Below are 16373 nucleotides of genomic sequence, written 5' to 3'. Positions count from 1 at the left end.
GTTTTCGTGTATTTTAGCAAATGTATGTGATTTATAAACAATGTTTTGAGAGTTGTTTTTTTGTGAAGGCAAGAAAAAAAAAATTTATCTTCTTTTTAGAATGAAACCAAACAAGAAAACACATTTTCTTATATATACTGCTGTAAATGGTTTTGCAGAAACAGGCATCTTAAAAAAAAAATCAGAGGATGGGTGGGGTGACGGGTGGGTTGGGTAGATATGATGAAATCTCAGATGCCCAGCATCGAACCCTGTTGGTGCAAAACCGTTTTGTGCAAAATAAAAAATTTAAAAGAAAATAAAAAATTTTTCAAGTTAGATTTGATTTTTTTTTGTAACACCCCACCCAACCTACTTCATTAAGACTAAGAATTTTATGATAAATAGAAAAATAAAATAAATATGAATAAAATATATATATATTTTTTAATTAAAAACCAAAAGAAAAGAAAAAATATAGAAAATAAAAAAAAATTTTAAATAAAGAATTTCAATTTTGGAAAAGATAAAGAACAAAAGAAACAAAAAAGAAAAGAAAATATAGAAAGTAAAAAAGAAATAACGGAAAAAAAAAAAATAAAGAAAAAAAAATAAATAAAAATTTCAATTTTGGAAAAGGAAAAATAGGTGAAAGTGATTACCAATATTTTTCTTAAAATTCATTTTTATTTATAAGAATTAAGTTGCTTTTTTTTTTTCTTCTTCTTTTCAAATCTTTTAAAAATCCGTATTTCTTTACAGTAAATCAGAAGTGAATTTAGAGGAACAAATCTTAAAGAATTGTTTTTTTTTTTTTCTTCTCTTTGGAAGGTTGTCATCTCCTAAGGAGATGGGAAGGGAGGGGTGAAAAAAAAAAAAAAAAAAATTGTCGACTTGATATGGCAGCAAAGTTAACACCCACTACACAAATTTATTGCTAAGCTGTTATCATCATTGTCATAATTTCCATGACCTTTAAAACAGCTTTTCTAGAAATAAGGTAGAAGGTGGGGATACGGGAAGGGAAGAAGACATTGCAGTGCTTGGTGGGAAGAGTCCTTTTAATTAAATCAAAAAAAAAAAAATAAAAAAAATTTTTTTTTTTGAGATTGTTTCAGTAAATAGTATTTTTCATTTTTTTTATTTATTTATTTTTTTTAAATCAATTGATGTTAGAAAGAATGGAAATAGAACTATTTCAAGATTAACTTGATTGTTTCGATTTTGTACATCCATAACAGCACTGAAAATGGGAACAATAAAGCGTCTGCCGGGAGAGTTAGAGGTGATAACAGCACAAGAAGCCAATCAGTTCAGTCAACTTTTTATTCTAATGCAGTTTTAACCAAGGGGTCAGTGCCGCTGATTGAGGGTCCAAGTTACCCCGAAGCATTTAGCTACTACTTATATATAGAGCATTTGTACTGACCAAAGTTCTGGAGGGAGGAAGGAAGGGACACCAACAATGCTTAACTCGCCCCATTGGGGAGTACAAGGGACACAGAGGGAAGGGGGGGGTTGTTTATAAAATAATTCTATTTCCAAACAAGATTCAATTTAACCCAGCAGTTAAGTTAAATGGTGTAAGAAGATTTTTGGGGGTACTTATGTTTCTACTCCTTCAATAACCCTGATGTCGGATACATCTTGGGCGAATGTAAGTGGCACCTGGGAGAGTGAGTAAGAAAGTGTTCCGTACACATGTTTTTATGGGGGATGGGTGAGTGTTACATTTTACTAGTCAGTGGTCTGATTGCTGTAATTTCATAAATAGTAGAATTACAAGAGGAGGGATTAGCTCCGGGGTACTACTGGTGGGGGTGGGGTGTAAGCATGAAAGATTGGAAAATTTAGAAAGACCCTTGCTAGCCAAAGCCTCCCCGCCCCAAAGCAGTTGTGTGTACGGATGGGGGGGAGGGTAGACATAGAGAGAGATGAGAAATCATTGGTATGTAAGCATTATTTATATTGTATATGTAAGAGAGTGAGAGAGGCAGGGGACAAGAGTTTAAATGGAGTGAGAAAGAGAGCAAGAAGGGGAGGGAAACTAAGACCGATTTTCTATCGATAGGACAAGCAACAGTCATCGTCATGTTCCTGGATGGGTCGGACTCCAAGAACAAAAGAAAGTGGAAGAGAAGAACCCCCACCACCATCCCCCCCCCTTAAATGTGTTTTTTCTTTCTTGTTGGTTTGTTATCTGTTTTATTATTTTTTTTTTAATTTATTTTTTTTTGTCTTCCTTCTTTCTTCATTGTTGTCATATCAACATCAACGTCATCATCATGGTGGTCACACTGGCTGGAGAGAGAAAGCAGGTGTGATGTCCTTTTAGTTTTCCGCACAAAAAAGTTGCCTCAATCTTTATGGGCGTACAGTCGAGTCCATTCGCGTGCTGTATAGTTGCAGGATAAAAAGAGAAAAGAAAAAAAAATGTTGTTCAGATAAAATTTGCATAGAGTGTAGGAAAAGTTGTTTTAGACTTTGTTCACGCTATAAAACTTGTTGCATTGCTATTATTGTAAGTAGATCTGCATGCAGGACTTATTCTATTTTAATAGTTAAACCATGGGTAAATTACACAGTATTATCATTTTCTGTTTGTGTTTATATTGTCTTTTTTTCTTTTAAAAAAAAAAAAAATCAACTTATTGCTGTGGATATGGATCTATTTTACATATTAAAGAAAATCATTTTTTTTCTTTCCCCCGTAGTTTATCTTTAGTATATTGTAATGCAAGGTTTGAAAAAAAAAAAAAAAAAAAAAAAATTTAACATTAACTCCTAAGATATTAGGTGTAAAAAAAAAAAAAATTTTTTTTCTCTTATCTAAAAAATTTCCATTGTTATATATTTAGCATATGTTGTAATGCCGTATTTAAAAAATAACAAAAACAAAAATTTTAATATAAATATTAGCTCAAGACATTAAGTATGAAAATAATATGACCAAAACAATAAATCCTCAGTGAAGTTTGACACAAAGTCAAGACTGTAGAGGCATCAAACACAAAATTATAACAAATTTTTTTATCTGGACCAGTTCATGATTCCAGTTCATTGAATAATATGTAATAATGATCGCACTGCAATGCCTCCGTTCAATCTCGAGAGACAATGGACACTCCTGTAAGGGTAGCTACACATGTAATTGTGAGGCAAGGGTAACGATTGCACTAACTTAAGAATAAATCTATTATTTATTATAACAAGGGTAACGATCGCACTAACTTAAGAATAAATCTATTATTTATTATCAAGGTTTAAACAGAATTACTACACAGAGTTTTAGATCTATTTTCAGTGGTTTTTTTTCAATTATTTGTTTCTGAAGCTTGCAAAAACTTGTCAATCGATATATTAACCATCATATTATTTTTAAGTATTTTTACAGAAAAAAAAAAAAAAAAAAAAAAAACATAGGAAGGTGTGTGCATTCATTCTTTTTCTGAACTGCTATCCTCCTTTTCATAGTTGCCCGTAGTGCAGTGAATAGAGGTGTTGAGTGTCTACGGTTCCAGGTGAGCATTGTCTGAAGATAGTTTTAATCCTACACAGGCCAGAGGATTACTTGACCACAACGTGGTGAGAGAACAACAACTATGGAAGGCAGTGATTATTGGGGATAAGTTACAAGACTCAGCATTCTTATCCCTTTAGCGGTTAATCACCTGTAGAAGGCCAGAGGTTGAGTTGACCGAAATATGGTGAAAGCAACAATGAAGATGAGGATAACAGTCCGCAAAAAAATGAAGACACAAATTATGAAACCTCATCTGAAAGGATTAACAAAAAAAAAAAAATAAATTAAAAAAAAAAAAATAGGAAGGTTTGTGTTGACAAAAAGAAAATAGTTTAACAGTAAAAAGAAATTTTAGTAAAAAAAAAGTTTACAACAACAATAATTTAATGTTAAAATTAAAAAAAGAAATTGCATTAATTTAACTAGCATAAAATACCTGCCTTCTTTGTAACAATTAATGAAGTTTTAGTCTTATTTACAGAAAAACTAATAATTTTCATGACATTTTGATAATTTGGAGAAAAACAACAAAAAGATGATTGTTGTTATTTGATAGAATCTAATAAAGATTAAAAAATAAATAAATAATATCCCCCTCCCACGTTTTAAGTAATTTAGAAAGGGGAAAGAGCATTTTTTTTTCCTAAGGCAAATGTTATCACTATTACTACATTATGTTATATCATTATATATATCAGCTTTGTTTAAAATGTAGTTTAGATAAATAGTAAAGACTTTTGCATTTATTCGTTTATTTTCTGAGTTATGTATTGGCTAACTATTGTAACATTCCTAAGTTTTATGTATTCCCTAATTAGCTTAGTAGCCTGTCAATTGCTAATAGTTTCATGACCATGGTTTTAAAAAAATTACATTAAAAAGATTTTTAATGAATAGAAGCAATAAAAAAAATTTTTTAATTGAAAAAAAAAAAAAAAAAAAAAAAAAGTACTTAACCTCATGCCTGAACATTAAAAAATACTTTTCTATGATATTAAAACTGAAAAATAACTCCAATGTGAGAAAATTAAATAAATAATTATAACCAAAATAAATGAATTTCTTTGAAAGTTTTTAAATAAATTTTTATATTTAATCTGATACACAGTCATCAAAATTATATACCATTTATTTTTAAAGTAGTTTGTACTTGATCCATATTCCGTAATATATTATTTGTCATTTGTTTGGTCATATTTTCTTATATATTTATATATGCAATTGGTTTGTCGATAGTAAAATGTGTGATGTTGTTATGATGCAGAAAACAGATACTACACTTTGATTGTAGCTAAAAGACCAAGAAAGTATAAAAATGTTTTTAATTGGAAAAAAAAAGAAAAAAAAAGATTAATGTTATTAAGTATATGCTTTTTAATGTGAAATTTTTTTTAATGGGTAAGTGAAGAATCAAAATTTAATGGGTAAGTGAAGAATCAAGTTTTAAGACAGTCTTCCTAAAAATCACTTTCCTCTTTTTTAAAGGATGAGGGTAATCTTCCCAGGTATTACACCCACTTTGGTAGTATGTCAGGGATTATCTGGGGGAAAGGAGAGGGGGGGGGCAGTGTAATATCTTTTTATTTCCATACACCTGCATGCATTATCTCCTTTATTTTGGAAGGAGTATTGTATGTTTTGTTGTCAATGTACTATTTTACCAAGCATTACCTCCTCCTTTCGAGGATAATGCAGTAGGCATTATCTCCTCGTTAAGGTAGTAGAACATATGTTTGTTTCTCATGATACCATTCTCTAAGTTTACCTTCTCCTTTTGGTAGCAGGAGGATAGTGTACAGTTGACATGATATTTTCCCAGGCATTAACTTCTTTTTAGGGTGGGGGTTTCATTTGTCATTAATTACAATATCATACGCTCCGTCATTGCCTCGTCCATTCTTTAGCATTATATATTATCCTCGCAGTTTCACAAAAATATGTGATCGGAGTGAGCATTACAGAACTCAGAACTATTCCGATATTTCAAGGATATTACAAAACACTATTGTATTAATAAATAAGGTATTATGAATCCCCAGGATATATTAAATACTCTGGTTATAGTCAGCTAACGTACTTCCTAACTTCCGGCATGGCTGCTACCGGACGCAGTGACAAGGCAAATCAGTTGCTTCACTTTTATTGTTCTTCGATATTTCTATTGTGAATATTGAAATGAAATAGGAAAGGACATTATTGAAAAGTTTACAATAAAAATTATACGGATAAAAATAACACTATTAGTCTTTTTAATTAGTCAAGAATTCCTATGGCGGTGGAGAATCGAAGCCATTTGGGAATATTATGTACTGGATACGTTTTTTTATAATGTTTGGAATTTTGTTATTTTGATTTCAATGTTTTTATACTTTCATAAACATATTTATCATATAAATTCAAATAAAAAGAATATTTTAAAAATGAAAAAAAAAAAAAAACTAATTTCATAAACATATTTATCATATAAATTCAAATAAAAATATATTAAAAATGAAAAAAAAAAAAAAACTAATTTTATAAACATATTTATTATAAAAATTCAAATAAAAATATTTTAAAAATGAAAAAAAAAAAAACTAATTTCATAAACGTATTTATTATATAATTTCAAATGAAAAGAATATTTTAAAAATGGAAAAAAAAAAAAAAACTAATTTGATAAACATATTTATAATAAAAATTCAAATAAAAAGAATATTTTAAAAATGAAAAAAAAAAAAAAAAAACTAATTTCATAAACATATTTATTATAAAATTTCAAATAGAATAAAAACTTTTTTACATTTTGTTATTAAAAGTCCAAATAATGACTAATTTTATTATTTGTATAAATTTGTGAATGTTTATTGCATGCTTTTCAATAATGTCCTTTTCTTACATTTTATTTACATATTCACAGTATAAATACTGAAGAACAATAAAAGTGAGGGAACTAATTTGCCTTGTTACCGCTCCTGGTAGAAGACATGTCGAAAGTTAGAAAGTACGTTAGCTGACCATAACCAATACTGCAGATGAAATTAACTTTTTGGTTGTTCCGTTATGCAGTATATCAACCCCCCTTTTTTTTTTCCAGATTATTTAATGTGAAATACAGTGGTTTTGATTTTGTGCTTCTACAAAATTTGGGAGCAACAACAAAAAACAATGTTTGGTGAATTTTAGGTCAGGAAACCAGTATCTTCAGACAGCCTGATCCGATAGTATGACAGCAGATGAAATTAAGAATTAAGCTCAATTGTTATTACATCAGGTCAAATTAAGTTCCAAACTGGTTGGACTTTGTTTATTCCACTTTCTCTCAATTTAACCCACATCATTTCCTCCCATGTTTTCATTGGCCTACCCCTGCCAACTGACCCTATTATCTTTACTGTTCTATTAACCCAAGAACTCTTATGTCCATTCTTTCAATGTGACCAAAAAAAGCCTCCTGTTCTGCACACATCTCCCTATACTGTCAAGATTTAATGTTCCTCTGAGGTCATCAGATTTAACATTCTCATATCATTTCTCCTTATGCAACGCATATCCTCAAACTCCATTGGCCAAGTTTTACTTTCATATATCAATACTGTGCACACATGCCTTGGGAACATGTTTACCAGAAAAAACAGTTGGAAATAAGTCATGCATCACCCACTATGACTATGCAATTCCTACATCTGCATACCTTGAAGTTATTAAACCTGACATAGTTATATCGGACAAGAGGGAGCAAGAAGCAACCTTAGAAGTTAGAGTCCCCGGTGATGCTGGGTTAAACAGTGCTGAGAGGGAAAAGATGAGGAAATACCAAGGTCTTATGTATAACATGAAAAAAAACTGGAATCTTACGGAGATATCAATCATTTCAGTGATTACAGGAGAAACCAGACTCCTGAAAACTGATTTTAAAAACTACCTGGAAAATTGTGAACCAAGTGCAAGAGAGATTCAAACAATTGCGCTTAAAGGGACGGTCAGACTCTTAAAAGGATCTCTTGGTTGGAATATATATGATAGCAGGTGAATTTCTGGCATCCAGTAGGCTGCCCTATCCTTAGCTTGAACAAACTGACAAAAAGGGGTGGGGGTGGGGCTGATAGGTTCTTCCTTTGGATAGTAATAATTAAATCATTTGGCTAATAGTGTCTTGTGTGTCACATAACTATTCAATATTTTACAAAGTGCAAACGAAACAAACGTCATTTTTATTCTAAGCTTTGTAGACACGGAAATCAGAATGCAATATCGAGATAAACAAGCATACAAAGAAGAATGGCAACTAAAAAAAAAAAAAAAAAAAAAAAAAAAAAGTAAAAGATTAGTTTTACAGAGAGAAATTTAACTACCATTTTATCAACAAGAAAAGTGTAGTATCTGTTATGGTTCTTCACTTCATCTCTTTCTGTTCTCAGTTTGTCAAAGAAAAATTCTCCCCAAGTGGGGGAACTTTTATTCTTGTTTCAAGTCAGAGTACCCCATTTTTGGGAAACTGAATTTTCTCCACATTAAAACCTGCCCTCATGGGAGAGGCAAGTAAAGAAGTATTTTACAAGAAAGCAGGAGGAGGGGTAACTGAATTGAAACAACTTAAACAAAAACTTAATAGCATTTCTTATTATGGTGGACATTTCTTAAATATATATAAACAATGCTACTATTATTGTCAAAAACTAAATCCATTAACCAATCGAGTTGTTTTGCTAATTAAGTAATATCATTTTTTAGCAAGTTGTCCGATTAGACCAAGAACAGGTCAACAACAGTAAAATTAAGGAAAATTTGAGAGAACTGGCAAGTATTTTAACTAGTTAATAAATACCCACAAAAATAGATTACCCCCCTCCTCAATTTAAGCATCTTACAAATGATTGATCATCTATTTTTATTTTCTCTAACACATCGTTTTTTGGGGGAGGGGGGTGTACCTAATAACCTTACAAGAGACAGGTACCTTAGCTAGTTATTAAATACCACAAAAAAAAAAAAATCCTCGCCCCTATCCCCACTGCAAAAAAGTTACAAATAACAGATCATCTACAATCAAAGCTCTCTTGGTTTGTAATCATGTTTTATTTTCTTTCTACCGAATTTTTTTTTTTTGGGGGGGGGGGAGAAAGGGGGGGGTACCTAATAACTTTATAAGATTACCTTTCTGGATAGCTTCTGCCTCATTTATTTTCCATTGTTCTGCTACATCATTTGCAAGTGGATCATCAGGGTTGGGGGCACTGAGCAAGGCTTGGATTGACAGTAGAACTGTACGAATTTGCAAGGCGGGACTCCATTTATCTAAAATAAAAATTTTTAAAAATTATGTCAAGGGAACAATAACCAATAAACGAAACTGGTATTGTCTATTAAATAATTGTTGTTTTTTGTTTTATCATGCAAATGGTTGTCTTCAAGTCTAACGTAAATAAGTTCTTGATGAGCCGTTCCATATAAGTTATCAAATTTAACAAATTTTCATTACTAATGATTATTATATTTTTCAATTTCTACTGTACACTCTTTAACCCTTATCCTTGAGTGGCCTCTTGGCCTTGATAATGTGGTGATACCTATGAAAAAAAAAAAAAAAAAAAAAAAAAAAAAAAGTCCAATGTGAACAAGTTCTAATTGAATCGTCCCCCTAAGTAATCCAAGTTACAAAATTCCCACTGTTTACTATGCTAAAATCACAATGACTAATGTATACCTATTAACCCTTACCCTTGAGTGGCCTCTGGGCCTTGATAAGTGGTGACACCCATGTAAAAAAAAAAAAAAAAAAAAATGCCGGAAAGATTTTCTTTTGTATTTTTAATTAAATACAAAACATTTGATTGCATTAATGGCAGTTATCTCCCTTGTAAGAATGGATGATTTTAGAAATCATAAGAAATAGAAAGATAGAGGGGAAGTTATAATAAAAAAATAAAAATAGGAATGACAATATTAATAAGTTAAATAAATTAACAAAAAACTCCAAAAACATAATAAACAAATAATACTAAATTGGACATTACCCTCAACAAAACATCTGAGAGAAACGTGCTTGGTATTACTTCCAACAACATGGTACGTAAAAAAAAAAAAAAAAAAAAAAATCAACTTATATTCCTTGATGAAGATTTTGTTACGGATTGAAATATCGAATTTGATTTTAATAAAATGTTTTGTTAAGTGTTGAGACATTATGTTGAACAAAGATGGCGACAGTAAATCAAATCGGCGAAGAATCAATGCAGTTCCGATCTTGAGTGTTAAGTAATTCCTAGTAACAAAGATGGCAGTTCCAGTATTGAGTGGTTTGGAGACAGAGGCCAATGGTGAACTGAGCTAAATCCAAAATTTGACATTTTTTATAGTAACATTTAAGCTTCTGATTGGTTGGTTATTATAACTTGTGGTTATAAAAGCGATTGTTGAAATCATTAGTGTCCATACCCTCATTATGGTAAAAAACATTTTAACATGTTTGTTTATTTAAAAAAAAAAAAAAAAAAAAAAAAAAAAAAAATTCTGCACTTTTTTGGTCTTTAAACCGTTAAAAAATAAAAATAAATAAATTATAACAAATTCACCCCCTCCCCCTCTCTCTTATTAGTCTGCATGACAGTTATCTTGGATTTGTATTCTTTGTTCTGTTTTTATGACATACGTTTGATTGGTTTCTTTTTGAAAAGAGAGGCCTCTCTTGGAATTATCAAAGACATTATACCATTCCGGTTATATTCAACATGAAAGATTTTTGAAAAATAGATATACGAATACTTATAATTTAAATTCAACCTGTATGTACCTTGTGGGAAGGTTGGGTGTGGGGCCAACACCTTCACCATGAATAAAGAATTCCTTGCTACAACAGCATCTACAAAGTTGTAGATGGCCTATGCCCTCCAGGAGCTCATGGTTATGGATGGATGGATTAAAGCCCTCCCCCACTCCCCATCCTAGGAAAAATATTAGTGTTGGGACGATTAATCAGAATCGGAGAAAAATCAGAACTTTTTGTGGTATTGAGAAAAATTTGTCTATTATACGATACTAAAAACGATTCCTTTATCTTTTTTTATTTGATTTTGTTTAAAACGAAATCTTCCACTGCTCGTAGTAATAATAAAATAAATATTCATTGATTTAAACCAGTAAAACTAAAACCCTATAAATACCCCCCCTCCTTCCCTCCGCTCCACAAGTGTTTTTATGCTCGAGAAAATGTATTCACATTTAACATGCGTTTTTATGGTAATTGGAAAAAAAATAATTCCATAGTTAAATATTTAGAGATTTATAAAGAATTGGAATCGGTAATTGTATCGGAATCAGTAAAAATATTGCAATTGTCCCATCACTAAAAAAAATATTGCAATTGTCCCATCACTAAAAAAAATATTGCAATTGTCCCATCACTAAAAAAAATATTGCAATTGTCCCATCACTAAAAAAAAATATTGCAATTGTCCCATCACTAAAAAAAAATATTGCAATTGTCCCATCACTAAAAAAAATATTGCAATTGTCCCATCACTAAAAAAAATATTGCAATTGTCCCATCACTAAAAAAAATATTGCAATTGTCCCATCACTAAAAAAAATATTGCAATTGTCCCATCACTAAAAAAAATATTGCAATTGTCCCATCACTAAAAAAATATTGCAATTGTCCCATCACTAAAAAAATATTGCAATTGTCCCATCACTAAAAAAATATACTCTGTACCATCGGGTTGCTTTCCATCAACGTATTCAAATACAAAAAAAAAACAGAAATGTTGCTCCTTTTTCTTTACTCTATCATTAGTTACATCGAAGATGCTTGACATAGCTGCAACTTTTGGTTCCTCCCTGTAAAATATTCACAGCAAGAACTCAGCTATCTACCACCAATGCAAAGGCAAAAAAAAAAAAAAAAAAAAAAAAAAACTTTCCTTTATTCCTCTGTATACCCAAAAACAAAACAGAATTTCTATGAACAGTTTCTTTTGCAGACTTCAACACAGCATTTAATTCAAGTGTAAAGAAACAAAAACAAAAAAAGTAGCAAGAACTTACCTTTAAGAATATCCAGACATATCCTGCCCAATTTATCAATGTTTGGATGATATATCTTTGTCATAAATCGCACTTTCGGTGCTGACATTGGATATTCTTCAGGAAGAAAGAGTTCTAAGTTAAACACACCCCCTTCATATGGAGACTGAAAAAAAAAAAAAAAATGTTAAAAAGGATAAAATAATCGTATACAAACTTATGATACAAATTAATCCAATGATGAGTTTGTTGTTGTGTGGCTGAGGTTTGGTTCGATTATGGAGATCCGTCCTCCCGGGGTTTATCTTATTTCTTTAAAAGGGATTGGTTTATTGCTGATTGATGGAGGTATCCCAACCAGGGAATGCAAAGAAGGCTGCTCAGGCATTTTTTGTAGGTCAGAATGTGATTACCCTAGTGCATCGGCTTCTCAAAAACCACACGACCTTGTGTCTAACCTTCTTAAAATCACAAGTTGCTATGACAGACATGCATCAAATTTATCTACATCAGAAATATTTTCAGTATCTAAAATTAAATTCTTTTCAAAACTATCTTTCTGAATTGTTGAGATGAGGATTGATAATTTATACTATTAACTATTGGTTTCATCTTGAGCATTATTTGTACAAGCTCCTTCAGCTGTATCTTACTGAATTCTGGAATCGGCACAGAATTTTGAAGGAAACTCTTTATTTAATTCAGTGGGGTAGGGGGTAGGATTCTCTAGTTCCGCCAGCCATGATGGGATAGAAGTCATTTGCAATTGTATTCTTAGTATCATTTGTACTGAGAATTGAACCTTCAACATCCAGAAGAAGGTCACTTAGTACCTTATCTGTTATGTCATGAGTCTGCAAGGGTCTAAGCGTCATTCTTTTGGGAGGTGAGGTTGAAGGTTCACTCCTCAGTGCAAGCAATACTAAGAATATAATTACACATTACTTAACAATTCTAACCAGTCATACCACCCCAAGAGATTAAATAAGGGATTGCATTTAAAATTACGTAAAGATTCCAGAGTTTGACAAGATACACTTGAAGGTTAGAGGGTTACATCGGCTGAAATGTTGTAAGAAATAAGATTCAAGATGAGAACAGTAAAAAAAAAAAAAAAATAAATAAAAAAAAATAAATAAAAAAAAAATCCAAATTTACAAAATTACTTTTTCATATTTTTATTGATATTTCTTTTTTCTTTGAAAAAAAAAAAAAAATTTAGTGGTAAAAATATTTTAAATGTTATAAAGTACAAAAATACCAAGAGTGAAACAATATGCAAACATTCATCTTTGCATGTTACCAGCGAGATAAAAGTTAGGGTCTGATCAAATTTGACTGGGCCACCTGGAGGGGGGAGTATGATGTTGAAAGACCCAAAACATCAAATGATTCCAAGGAAAACATGGGAGGAAGTGATAAGGGGAATTGAGATAAAGAGGGACTGGGCAGAGACAGTTTAGTTCGAAAGTCAGTTTCTAAAAGTTGCTCAACACATGCCAGCATGTAAAACTGCTGTTAAACTGAATATGATAATTATAAGGTGGAACGATAACAGTGTCGCCTTAAACATGTAACGATAATTATAAGGTGGAATGATAACAGTGTTGCCTTAAACATGTAACGAAAATTATAAGGTGGAACAATAACAGTGTTGCATTAAACGTGTAACGATAAGTGTCGCCTTAAAAGTGCAACAATAAAAGTGTCGTCTTAAAAGTGTAACGATAATTATAAGGTGGAACAATAACAATGTCGCCTTAAACGTGTAATGATAATTAGAAGGTGGAACGATAAGTGTCGCCTTAAACGTGTAACGATAATTAGAAGGTGGAACGATAAGTGTTGCCTTAAACATGTAACAATAATTATAAGGTGCAACGATAACAGTGTCGCCTTAAACGTGTAACGATAATTATAAGGTGGAACGATAACAGTGTTGCCTTAAACGTGTAACGATAATTATAAGGTGGAATGATAAACTTGTCTTTATTTTAAAACTTTTATTGAAAAAAATCAATTCAGGTAACTTGATTATGTAGTAGAGCTGACATCTATTCAATGTAGCCGCCTTCAGCCTCAATACAGGTCTGGAACTGGGAGCATGCTTTTTCCACAATCACTGGCATTAGAAATAATAAAACGCTTATCTTTTGGTGATTGTCTTTGGAAAAAAAAAAAAAAATTAATATTGTGGGCCTCTGATTGCTGCCCATCAACCACTACTCTTATGAACCTATCAGAAAGAAATGATTTAATTATTGAGAAAACATTTCCAGTTATACCGTAGCTGGAAATCTTGTGAAATAGGCCCTTATGCCAAACCTTATTGATGGCCTTTGATATGTTAAGAGTAATTGCCCTAGAAAGAAAGCCTTTGTCGAGAGATTCACTAATCCTATGGGATATAACTTATCACATCAGCTGTAGATCTAGCAGAACGGAAACCATATTGCATGTCACTAAGGAGGTTATTTCTGCTGAGGTGGTTGACTACTTCTTTATTTAATATGGATTCCAGTAACTTACTCATGACACACAAGAGACTTATTGGTCTGTACTGAGAGGGAGATGACTTATCACCTGAATTCTTAAATACAGGGCATACTGATGAGGTTTTCCAGGGTGTTGGAAAGCACTTCTCCTTAAGGCAATGCTTAAACAGTTTTGTAAGTATGGGGGCAAGTTCTGGTCGAAGCCTTTTCAACACTATAATTGGAATGCCGTCTGGGCCAGTTGCTTTACTGGAATCAAGGTTCTTGATTAGTTTGGCGACCTCGTGCACAGATATTTGTATGTTGGATAGCGTGTTGTCTGTTGTAGGAGGAAATACGGAGAGTTGATGACCTTCATCGCAGAGGGTAGAGTTAGCTACAAAGTTCTTGGCAAATAGTTTGGTCTTGTCTGATGCTGATGAAATGACCTCAGGTCCATTGATGATGGTTGGGATAGAACAGATGCATCTGTTCAGGATTCTGTTTGCTATTTGCCAAGCCGCTGCTCAGCTACTTTGGATTTGATGGACTGAGCATATAGCTCTCTTGCATTTTTTATTACTCTTTTACAGTGGTTGCTGGCAGTTCTGAAAGCAGCTTTAGTCTCAGTACATCTATTACGTTGGTAGCTATGGAAAAAGTGATTTCTGTGCGCAATGGCAGCAGCATATTCTAGAGAGAACCATGGCTGGCTGTTAGGTTTTTGTTGGAATTTTTTGGATGGTATGAATTGGTCTATGCCTACAATTAACCATTCGGTCAGGTCTGATACTATAGAGGATACATCCTTTTTAAACATGGAATGCAGAGGTAAATCAGATATGATGTACGGAATCTATCCCAGTCAGCCATAGAGTATCGATATACAGCACGGTGGAGAGGTACATCTGAAGACTTATTGTGTTTAATTTTTATCTTAACAGATACAATTGTGTGATCGGAGGATCCCAGGGGAGATAGAATGAACATAGCTCAGGGGAAGTTGTGAGAAAAAGGTCTAGAAGGCTTGCATACTGACCAGTAGTATCGGACACACGGGTGGGTTCCTGAACAATCTGAGTGAGGTCATAGGCAATGGCAAAATCATGACAGAACCTCCCCTCATCATCTGTCTTGTTTGAGTGGGTCAGCCATTCCACATTATGGACATTGAAGTCAACGCAAATGTGAATGGTAGCCCGAAGGATAAGCAAACAGGATGTGGTCAATTTTCTCAGATATATTCTTAAGGACAGTAACCTCGCTGTTGTGGGGGCGATAGAGGGCAAATATGAATGCAGTGGTGTAAGCAAGTGCAATCCAGAAGCACATATAAGGTAAATTAGGGTCTTCCCTGGAGATATCTCTACCACACGGGAAGCCATCTTTAATGTAGGCACATATTCCATGTCCATGGAGATCTTGAGGGTCAGATTTAGATGTTAAGTTAGAGTATCCTTTTATTATGAACTCATCTATGCCGGTTTCGCTTACAGTGTGGCAGAAATACCTCCCACATTTTAAACATTCAACTATATATATTGCTAATGAACTTATGCAAGTGCCAATGACATTTTCATTTAGCTAATAACTTGCCATATTTTTTTCAGGCACCCTCATCAAGCAATATAATTTGAACTGGTTTACATTGTGCTTTTACTGTAGAAATGTTTTTGAAGAATGGTGGAATTTGTAATTGCAACATAGAGAGCTTTCCTAGTTCATTACAAATTAGGACAGCATGATGTTGTTCGAGATAGAAAAATCAATACAGCTATGGGTTGCAAATTTCAGAACTACAGGTTCGGCACTTAAAAGAAAGGTCTTAGGAGACCTCAAAGTGCTTGAACGCCAGACAGTATTCAAGCTGTGAGACTTTCTGTTACTAAGTTTCCTAAAGAAAAGAAAAAAAACAAAAAAAACTATGCTATAATCACATTAACTAATGTATACCCATTAACCCTTATCCTCGAATGGCCTCCGGGCCTTAATAAGTGGCAATTCCTATGTAAAAAAAAAAAAAAAAAAAAAAAAAACGTTCAGCTCGCTTTGGTCTTATGATTGTCTAATCGAACAGTCAGAAGAATTTTACACACTGATATGCAATTCCATTCATACAAATTAATGATTGCTCAGAAACTGCACGAGCGCAACTGGAAGATCACACATGAAAATGAGAGATATTTCTGCCGCTGCCTGTATAAACAGAAGTTGCGTGTGCCCAACTGAAAGTCAGAAACTACACAAGAGACACCCACAAAGCTAATATATTCGTTTGAAGCATTGCCTCAGACATAACATTGATGCATTTTTTTTTTTCTTTTGCAATATTCATTGTTTTGGAGATCAACAAACTATTAATAAATCAGTCAGAGGGTTAAATATTTAGAGAC

The 16373-nt window shown here is 32.5% G+C and overlaps 1 protein-coding gene across 1 annotated transcript in view; it reads right to left on the bottom strand.

Moving 5' to 3' along the window:
• Positions 1-2144: 2144 nt before the first annotated feature.
• The window catches only part of LOC145252553 (ubiquitin-conjugating enzyme E2 N), a 60557-nt gene continuing 46328 nt past the window's right edge, over positions 2145-16373 (bottom strand). Inside the window, exons 3-5 of the mRNA XM_080112106.1 lie at positions 11528-11672; positions 8639-8779; positions 2145-2374 (exon numbers count right to left, since the gene is read on the bottom strand). Of these exons, the coding sequence (XP_079968232.1) occupies positions 2337-2374; positions 8639-8779; positions 11528-11672 (324 nt within the window). The 3' untranslated portion in view covers positions 2145-2336. The remainder of the gene's footprint in view (positions 2375-8638; positions 8780-11527; positions 11673-16373) is intronic.

Source organism: Euprymna scolopes, chromosome 29 (assembly GCF_053919585.1).
Source record: "Euprymna scolopes isolate OS-2025 chromosome 29, ASM5391958v1, whole genome shotgun sequence".
Lineage (NCBI taxonomy): Eukaryota > Metazoa > Mollusca > Cephalopoda > Sepiida > Sepiolidae > Euprymna > Euprymna scolopes.
Note: the sequence above shows the minus strand (reverse complement) of the source record. Positions and strands in the feature narration are given on the sequence as shown.